At 57.3% G+C, this 9,742-nt stretch overlaps 1 protein-coding gene across 2 annotated transcripts; it reads right to left on the bottom strand.

The window, feature by feature from the left end:
* Positions 1 to 1,348: 1,348 nt before the first annotated feature.
* On the bottom strand, positions 1,349 to 8,311 carry DTYMK (deoxythymidylate kinase). 2 transcript variants are annotated; one of them, XM_002723719.5, is made up of 5 exons: positions 8,103 to 8,311; positions 7,425 to 7,533; positions 3,192 to 3,282; positions 2,860 to 2,985; positions 1,349 to 1,595 (listed from the first exon to the last, which is right to left on the bottom strand). In XM_002723719.5, the coding sequence occupies exons 1-5, from the start codon at positions 8,257 to 8,259 to the stop codon at positions 1,485 to 1,487; spliced, it is 594 nt and encodes a 197-aa protein (XP_002723765.2). In that variant the 5' UTR covers positions 8,260 to 8,311; the 3' UTR covers positions 1,349 to 1,484. The 2 variants fall into 2 exon arrangements, with proteins under 2 accessions (XP_002723765.2, XP_002723764.2); XM_002723718.5 differs by having other exon boundaries at positions 2,860 to 3,057; positions 8,103 to 8,301.
* Positions 8,312 to 9,742: the final 1,431 nt, after the last annotated feature.

The raw sequence follows: 9,742 nt of genomic DNA, 5'->3' as shown, positions 1-9,742 counted from the left end.
TGGGAGCCCCGGCATCTGTCTCTGCTGTTGGGCTGGGTGAACACTTGACCCTGAAAGAAGCAGGCACCAGAGGAGGCTGCAAAAGTGTCCCCTGGGCAGCTGGAACTGACCTGGCTGGAAGAAGGGGGAGGTGACGAAGACTGGTTGCCTCCTCTGTCCCATGAAATTCAGGTGGGGCAGCCCTGGGTAAACACCTGCCTCCCAGATACAGGCTAAAGAGGGAAACCCTGAGGCCTGCGCTGTGGTATAGCAGGTAAAGCCGCCACCTGCAGTGCCGGTGTCCCATGTGGGCACCGGTACGAGTCCTGGCTGCTCCACTTCTGATCCAGCTCTATGCTGTGGCCTGGGAAAGCAGTGGAACATGGCCCAAGTCTTTGGGCCCCTGCACCTGCATAGGAGACCCAGAGGAAACTCCTGGCTCCTGGCCTTGGATCCATGCAGCAGATGGAAGACCTCTCTCTGTGTAACTCTGCCTTCCAAATAAATAAATAAATCTCTTAAAAAACAAAACGAGGGAAACCCTGCTGGGCCCTAGATGGAGTGGCCCAAAAATCCATCATGGCTTCTCACGCCCTGCAGGCTGCCATGCTGCTCGCGTCACACTGCCAGCAAGGCCCCTTTCTGGGGCGTTGTCTGTGCCTGGGGCCCTGCACCCGCCACCCTCACAGCTGGCAACACAGCAGCTCCCAGCTCAACTCTGATGTCCTCACTGGTGCTCCAGGACTCTCCCAGGCCAAGGTGCTTACTGGATGCCCACTGCAGGAGCTGTTTGCTGAAACATCACACCCTTCCCTCTGGGGGCCCCCTGGTAGGGCCCCTCCTCCCAGGATATGACCATAGGCCCATCAGCATAGCTGCATCTAGAATACAGGTCCTTGGGACTGGCCTTTGGCATAGTGGGTTAAGCCTCTGCCTGCAACTCGCATCCCATGAGTGCCAGTGCACGTCCCAGCTGCTCCACTTCCAATCCAGCTTCCTCCTAATGCACCTGGGAAAACAGTGGAGGATGGTCCAAGTATTTGGGCCCTGCACCCATATGGGAGACCCAGAAGCTCCTAGCTTTGGCCCAGCCCAGCCCATGCTGTTTTGACCAGGGAGTGAACCAGTGGATGGAGGTTCTCTCTCACGCTCTAACTCTTTCAAAAAAAAAAAAAAAATTAACAATGCAGCTCCTTAGGCCACTCACACTGCCCGCATGGCTGCCCTGTGAGGTGAGGTGAGGACATAGGAGCCAAAGTCCACAGTGGAGACCCTTCACCAGGAAGTCCTGGCCCTGAAATAGGGCCCTTTTCACTCAGTGAATGGGGTTGAGCCCACTGCTGGCTAAGAAGGTGAGGCCTCCCACAAGCACACTGATGTCAGTTTTTATTCGAAGAAATTCAGGAGGACTGCCACTTCCTGCAGTGGCCCGACAGGACAGGCGGGGCGGGCCTTGGCCATGGGAACGGGAGCCCTCCAGTTTCCTCTCCAGCGATGGCCTGGGCTCACTTCCACAGCTCTCCCAGCGGCCTCTGTGCGGCACTGAGGATGGCGTCCTCGGAGAGAGCACGGATTTCCTCGTGGACGTCTTCAATGCTTTTGGAAGCATCCACCATCTGTTCCCAAGATCCAGGAGGAAGAGATGACCGTTAACAGTGCTCAGCACTGGTGGGGCCTGCAGAACCCGAATCTGCCACAGGGAGCCCGCCCCCATCTGATCAAGTGCCCGCGGTACAGTGGCGCTGCCCCCTCGCCTGCCACTGGCCCGAGGCAGCACGAGCACGGGCGTCCACGTCAGCTGCTTCCCCGCCGTGGGCACTGCAGCACCTTTAACTGTCCTGGTTCCCACCCACTCGTGACTGCAGGGGCGGAAGGAAGCTGTGGGCAGGACCAAGCCACTCTGTGCCCTGGCGTGTGCACCTGAGAAAGGTCACGGGGTCAGCACACAGGGGCTTCTCCGCTGGGGTCAGGGGATGGGACAGAAGCAACGGCATTTCCAGGGAGCCCCTGTGCCGCCAGGGCTGGCCGGGAATCTGCGGCCTCTGTGACAGCAGCCTCTGGAACAGCTCCCGGAAAGCACCAAGAACGCGATCCCCACACACACGTCCTAGTGGCAGTGTGCAGGGCCCATGCCCAGACGCTGCAGGGGGCTCTTGGGGCTGCTTGCAGCCAAGGGAGAGCACAGCTCAAGGACATCGCTATCCGCCCTCTGCTGTCGGAACCAAGAGTGCAACGTCAGGGTAAACCCTTCCATGTCACAGGCAAGGGACCAGTGAAGCAGGGTGGGTGGCACCGAGACCACCCCTGGCTTTGGTGGAGGAGCTGGGTGGGCAAATGCAAACTGGACACTGCAGGCAGTGCCCGACCAGGACCTCTCTGGCTGTGTGGAGAGGCGCACAGGGACCAGTGTGCAGCAGAGAAGTCGCAGAGGCTCAAGGAGGGGCCAGCTTCGGCATCCAGTCTGGGACTGGGGTGAACATGTGCACTGAGGCCAGAGGACACCACACACAGCCTTGTCCTGCACAGGGAAGTCCTGCTGTGGCACTTCCATCTAGGTGAGGGGGTTGGGGACACCTGTGCCTGGAGCCACCAAGGGCGAGATGGGCAGGCAGGAGGGAATTGGCAAAGGCGTCCAGGAGCTCCAAGAACTGGCCTGGGAATGGTTGAACTCCGACCCTGGACCACACGACCTCAGCACAAGCGCTGCCCTCGGGGGCAAAGGCAGAGCCAAGTGTGGAGCAGCTGGGAGTCTGCCCTGGCTGGAGGCCCTGGGGGCAGGGCTGGGCTGTCAGTGCAGGGCGCCTGTTCCTCAGCACCTCACCGAAGCCGGACGGTCAGAGCAGACGCAAGGCGCAGGGCGCTGCCGGCTCAGCCGCTCACCTTCCAGTTGAGACTCGGGTCCCTCATGAGCTGGTGGAAACCCTGCAGTGCCCGCTCCTGGAAGGCCCTGCTCTCGTACCGCTCGCAGCCAAACTCTCCCCGCGAGGCAGCCTCCGCCAGCTTTAGCTGCAGGAACAGGACCAGGTCGGGTCTGGGGAGGCCCACGTCCGGCTGCTTACACCACTCCAGGGAAAAATTCTAACAAAGACAGCGACACTTAAGAGAACGAAGCTTAGTGGGACCTACTTTTCATTTTAAAAGGAATTAGGGGGAAGAAGCTGATGTGTGTGGTGGCACAGGCCCCGCACCTGGGGTGCCGAGGCAGCACTCACCTCCTTGGCGCTCGTGAAGGCGACACCAGAAAATGCGTATCTGTCCACGACGAGGGTCACACCCTGGCTCAGCTTCTCCTTAATGAACGGCCTGGAAGACAGGAACACTCCTGGACCCTGCCCTGGCGCAGAGGCCCTGAACTGTCTTCTGTACATGGTGATCCTGACAGGCACCCAGAAGCCCCACGGGACACAGGACTTGTGACCTTAACGCCTGTTCAGAAAAGCTCTGAGCATGGAAAAGGCAGCCCCGCTGGACAACAGCACATGCTGATGAGAAAGCCCAGCGTCCCAGAAACACCGGAACGGGGACAGGAGGCCTCTCCGCTGCCTGTGCAGAAGGCACGGCACAGCCAGCAGGTGATGTATCCATGTGTCGGGGCTGCCCTGATGAGGATGGACGGGATGCCAAGGACAGTCTCCATCAAATGCCACAGGCCCACCCCATCTCCACGGCTCCAAGAGGGGCCTTGAGAAGCACTGCTGAAGGCCTGGAAGCAAGGTCAAGTTCACCTCTCCCAGCTGATGTCACCAGGGACCTCCAAATGCAGGGACACCCACATAAATCCAGAAACCTGCCTCTGACAGTGCAGCAAGTCTTCAACCAGCGGACAGCCACATGCAGAGAAACGGACGCAGGCACAAAGCTAACTCAAAATGGATCACGGAACTGCAAAGCTGCTGATAGTAATGAGGGAGAAAGGCAAGATGACCCTGAGTGTGGCAATGACTGTGCAGACACGACAGCAGACACAACCCATGAACTGGTCAGCTGGGCTTCAGGAGAACAAAAATTCTGCAGTCAACACAAACTGGGAGAAATACGCATCACAGACATCCGATAAAATGTTATCCAAAATACAAAGAACTCTTAAAACACAATAGCAAGCAGGCAGATTTAAAAAGGGATTAAAAAAAAATAAAATAAGAGGCCAAAAGGGCCCAGCGCTGTGGTGCAGTGGGTTAAGCCACCACTCGTTATGCTGCATACCACATAGCAGAGCAGGTTCCAATTCTGGCTGCTCTACTTCTGATCCAGCTCCCTGCTAACACCCCTGGGAAGGCAGTGGATGATGTCCCAAGTACTTGGATCCCTGCCACCCACACTGGAGACCTGGATGGAGCTCCTGGCTCCTGACTTTAACCTGATCCAGAGTTGGCTGTTTCTAGGGCGTGAACCAGAAATGAAGAACTGTCTCTCCCTGTCTCTGTTACTCTTTCAAAATAAATCTAAAAAACAGAACGGACCAAAGACCTTAACCGACAGCTTGCCAAAGACTCAAAGATGCCAAGTTTGTGAGAGAAGCTCCACTTCAGCTCCTCAGGGGAATGCAAATCAGACACGGCCACACTTATCAGGAAGCCAAAAATGAGAAACCCCACGCCAGATGCACCAAGTATGTGCGGCGACAGCAGCTTCCCCTGCTGCTGTGGGAATGCAAAATGGCAGGCACCTGGGAAGGCATTTTGGCAGTTTCTCACAAAACTAACCGAGCCAGCAATTCTCTTCCTTGGGATTGACCCCAGGTCCTTGGGATTGACCCCAGGAGATACAAATTCAAGTCTGCACAAAAGCTTGCACGTGCATGTCTCTGACGGCTTTATTCATTTTTTATTTATTTATTTATTTATTTTTTTTAATTTTTTTATTTTTTGACAGGCAGAGTGGACAGTGAGAGAGAGAGACAGAGAGAAAGGTCTTCCTTTGCCGTTGGTTCACCCTCCAATGGCCGCCGCGGCCGGCGCGCTGCGGCCGGCGCACCGCGCTGATCCGATGGCAGGAGCCAGGAGCCAGGTGCTTTTCCTGGTCTCCCATGGGGTGCAGGGCCCAAGCACCTGGGCCATCCTCCACTGCACTCCCTGGCCACAGCAGAGGGCTGGCCTGGAAGAGGGGCAACCGGGACAGAATCCGGCGCCCCGACCGGGACTAGAACCCAGTGTGCCGGCGCCGCTAGGCGGAGGATTAGCCTAGTGAGCCGCGGCGCCGGCTCTGACGGCTTTATTCATAACTGCCAACACGTGCATGTCTGTAACGGCTTTATTCATAACTGCCAACATTTGGACGCAACCAGGACATCTTTCAGTAGGTGAACGGCTAAATAAACTGATCCATCCAGACAGCAGAACAGCATCTAAGAAATTAACCCCTGGGCTGGCGCTGTGGCATAGCGGGTTAAACTGCTGCCTGTGACACCAGCCTCCCATATGGTGCCAGTTCAATCCCGGCTGCTCTGCTTCCAATCCAGCTCCCTGCTAATGCACCTGGGAAAGCAGTGGAAAATGGCCCAAGTGCTTGGGTCCCTGCCACCCATATAGGAGACTTAGCTCAAGCTCCTGGCTTCAGCCTGGCCCAGATGGTCATTTGGGACATGAACCAGTGGATAGAAGATCTCCCTCTCTCTCTCAAACTCTGCCTTTCAAAGAAATAAAATAAAATTAAACAAACAAAACACCCGAACCGAACCATGAAGACATGGGGGGGAATGAACACAGGCGCGGAGTCTGGTGCTTTCAGAGACAGCATTAGCCCTGCTCGCTAGACATCGCTACCCCTAATTAGACATAAGTGTTTACACTACTTTTCTACAAACCCACAAAAGGCAAAATTGGATCAATCACCACCATAAATTCCAGATATGTTAAAAGATCACAAAAATGGTCTCATTGTCATCTCTAACTCGGAGTGGGGAAAGCCATTCCAAGCAAAGCATAAAGCAACACGGAGGAGAGTAAGAGGCTTGTGTAAGTAGAAACCAGGAGAAGCCCTCAGGTCTACCAGCAAACTGGCTCAGTCAGTGTGAGACTTTGGGAGAACACTGCAGCCATAAAAAGGATCAACGACACCTGCCACAGCTACGAGGAACCAAATACTCGATGTGTGAAACACACACACACACACACGCATACAGGTTAAGCTACCAGCTGCCACGCTGCCATCCCATCTGGGTGCTGGCTTGTTCCCCAGCTGCTCTGCCTCCCATCTGGCTCCCTGCTAAGGCACCTGGGAAACCAGCGGAGGACGGCCCAAGTGCTTGGGCCCCTGCATCCATGCAGAAGATGGATGAAATGCCTGGCTCCTATCTGGCACAGCCCCAGCCACTGCAGCCATTTGGGAAGTGAACCAATGGAAGGAAGCTCTCTCTGTAAGTCCGCCTTCCAAATAAATAAAATAAATCTTAAATTTTTTTTTTTTTGACAGGCAGAGTGGACAGTGAGAGAGAGACAGAGAGAAAGGTCTTCCTTTTGCCATTGGTTCACCCTCCAATGGCCGCTGCGGCCGGCGCATCGTGCTGATCCGAAGGCAGGAGCCAGGTGCTTCTCCTGGTCTCCCATGGGGTGCAGGGCCCAAGCACTTGGGCCATCCTCCACTGCCTTCCCTGGCCACAGCAGAGAGCTGGCCTGGAAGAGGGGCAACTGGGACAGAATCCGGCACCCCGACCGGGACTAGAACCCGGTGTGCTGGCGCTGCAAGGCAGAGGCTTAGCCTACTGAGCCGCGGCGCCGACTAAACCTTAAATTTAATAAACAACAACAAAAACCAGGGCCTGGCACTATGGTATTAACAGGTAAAGCCACTGTCTATAGTGCCGGCATCCCATACGGATGCAGGTTCGAGAACCAACTGCTCCACTTCTGATCCAGCTCTCTGCTATGGCCTGGGAAAGCAGTGGAAGATGCCCCAAGTTCTTGGGCCCCTGCACCCATATGGGAGACCCAGAAGCTCCTGGCTCCTTGTTTTGGATCGGCACCGCTCTGGCCATCTAGGAAGTGAACCAACAGATGGAAGATCTGTCTTTTTCTGCCTCTCTATAACTCTGCCTTATAAATTAATTTTCAAAAAGCCATACACAGAGAAATTAAAAAAAAAAAAACAACTTCAACTGTGTGATATCTGTGTATATGTGAATGGAAATTAAAATATCTGAACGGGCACGCCAGAGGCGCTCAGTGAACACACGCATTGAGGAAAGCTGCATGTAAACCGCACGCTTCAGTTAATGCAATGGCCACACGCTATGTAAGTAGGGAGATGGGGGGTGTGTGTGCAGGCATTCTACTTTTTGGTTAATTTCTCTACATACTGGAACAGAGGTAAGGCTATGAGTTCCAGGAGGGGTCTTGAGCCCTCTCTGGAACTGAGGACTAACTGGAACAGCCCTGCTGGCAGCCCCCGCCCCTTCACCGGTGGGAAGCCGTGCGTGGGGAAGGGACGGCAGGGGTTGCTGTTTTTACACTTGTTCCCAGCGGTTTGCAGAAAACAGCAGGTGCACCGAGTGATCCTCCACTTCACTTTTCTTTTCCAGGTAGGAACTCAGCAGTTTGCCGATTTCAGTTGATCTTTCTACAAGAGAAACACACAAGGGGTCAGGCTTTCCGTTTGGGTTAGCGTGTGCTCTGGGCCGAACCTCTTCCGAGCCTTGCTGTATGAAAATTTCTACGCAGACTGGGGCTTTCCCCCGATGCCAAAGCAGTTTTTCTCAGAAAAGGGCGCGCCACGTGGACAGCAGGGACTCGAAGGAGGTATTTCTAAAACTTGCAGCCAAGTTGGCTCCAAGATTAGAATAATAAATACCCAAGGAAGCCCTTCCGCACCCAGCCTGTGACGCCCGAAGCCTTCCCCTGACTAAACATCCAGTGTCTTCCTAAGCATCGCCCGGGCCAACGCTCTGCTTCGAAAACGCGCCCCCAGACCCTTCCAAGGGCGGACGGCCACCCGAACCCAGCCCCACAGGGACGAGACGCGGACCCCAGCGCTGCAGGCGGCTTCTGGGCGCGGGGCGGCGACGGTCCCACGCGTCCGGACCGCGCACTTACAGGCGTGCGGGTTTCTGCACGCCAAGCGCAGATCCACCGAGCAGCGCGGTGCCGCGGCTGTCAGGGCCGCCGGACCGCGAGGCGGCGCGCACCCACCCGGGAAGCGCAGCAGCTCGGCGCGGTGGCCCGCGGCGCGCAGCGCGGCCACCAGCTTGCGGCTCTGCGTGCTCTTGCCCGCCCGATCCACGCCCTCCAGCACGATCAGGGCCCCGCGTCTGCCAGCCATTGTCCTTCCCGCCACCGCGCAGCGCATCACTGTCGCACCGCGGCCCGGCGTCGCGTCGCGAGCGGCGATTGGCTGGGGGCTTCCGGCGTCGGCGGCGCGGGCCGCGATTGGCGGGGACCTCTGACGTCAGTAGTGACCGACAGGGACTGCCGGGGGCGCGGCTAGGGCGAGCGCGGGCGGAGTCGGCGTCCTCACCCGCGCTTTGGGCTGCGTTCCGGTCTTGCGCGGGCGTCAGCCGCCCGTGGACCGGAGCGTGGGCCCGGGCTCGGGCGCGGGGTTGAATAGCACGGGGCTGCGAGACGTGGCGGTCGGCGGGCGCGAACCCCGTCCCCGTCCCGGGGCCCTCTTACAACACCCCCGCGACCCGGGGCAGGGGCGGGCGGGCGGCGTCCACGGTGGGCTCGGCGCGCCTCACAGCCCGCGGCCCCGCCTGAGGGCGACTGTCGGGGACATCCGGTCCCCCGCTGGGCGGGTCGCCTGTGGCCCCTTGTAATGCAGTCACTTTGTCAGGGTACCTTTGTTACCGGAGAAATGGCAGGGTTCTGGTCTTCGCGCAAGAAATAATTCAGGCGTGAGACAGAGAGTAGTGAGAGGTAAAATAGCAAGGTTTATTAGGGCAGGGACATCCGTAAGGATGGATGGGCACCTCTCCAGACAGGACCTGGGAGAGTGCCATCGCTCGGATGGGGGGGGGGGGCAAGGTTACATGATTGAGTGGAAAGATTACACCAGGCCAGGCAGGTGGGCGGCTCAGCAGCGAGGCAGAGGGCTGAGCGCGCCGTCCAGTCGAGGCTGGGGGTTTTTAAGGAGATTGGTCTTGCTTCCCCACCTCTGCTCCTCTTGGAACAAAGGGCTTTTGGGATGTAATAGAAAAACTTCTCTCTTGTAGGTCTGAAACAAAGGACTTTATGGATGCAAATGTTATCGGACAGGAGGAAGGGAGCAGGGTGTTTGAGATGCAGATACTGGGCTGCACCTGGGAGATTGTGGAAGATTTGTCAGGCAGAAGGGGTGGGGACCTCCACCTGGCAGGTTATCAGGTAGAAGGGGGCAGGGCAGGGCAGGATGTGAATACGGGCTGCCCCTGAAACACCATCGGGACGACCTTGAGATGCAGCATGTGCTGGACACAGATGTCTTCTCTCTAGGCCTTCATGTCACACACACAGAAGCTCATAACTGACTTCCTACCCAACACCTTGAGCAGCTTCCATTTCCATGACAGCTCCGCGTGCCGGGGCGAGGTTGTCGTGGGGGCGTCGCACGCGTGCCCCGTGGCCACGGGGCCTCCCAGGCTGACAGGCTCCCCCGTTCAGGCAGAAGCAGCTGCACCAGCCCTCCCTGCCCCCCCAACATGAAAACAGGGAGCGAAAGAAAGCACGGGGTTTGCAGCTCGCCCCCAAGAAGCCCTGAGTCTGGGACCCTCTGAGCACAGCACAAGCCGCTGAGCGCCGAGGAAGGTGCTTGGTGCTGTCTCCCAGGTGAGGAGCCACAAGTCCGCATCGCCTGT

The sequence above is a fragment of the Oryctolagus cuniculus genome, chromosome 3, assembly GCF_964237555.1.
Source record: "Oryctolagus cuniculus chromosome 3, mOryCun1.1, whole genome shotgun sequence".
Classification (NCBI taxonomy): domain Eukaryota; kingdom Metazoa; phylum Chordata; class Mammalia; order Lagomorpha; family Leporidae; genus Oryctolagus; species Oryctolagus cuniculus.
The sequence above is the reverse complement of the archived record's forward strand: the minus strand, read 5'-3'. Positions and strand labels throughout refer to the sequence as shown.

Bases quoted from the DNA above. Each gene is read 5' to 3' on its own strand.
- DTYMK (XM_002723718.5), bottom strand. From the start codon at position 8,259: ATGCGCTGCGCGGTGGCGGGAAGGACAATGGCTGGCAGACGCGGGGCC. The intron at 3,058-3,191 runs GTGAGTGCTGCC...TGTCTTTGTTAG, and splicing joins CCTTCACGAGCGCCAAGGAG to AATTTTTCCCTGGAGTGGTG. The intron at 1,596-2,859 runs GTGAGCGGCTGA...TCTTGGGAACAG, and splicing joins ACCCGAGTCTCAACTGGAAG to ATGGTGGATGCTTCCAAAAG.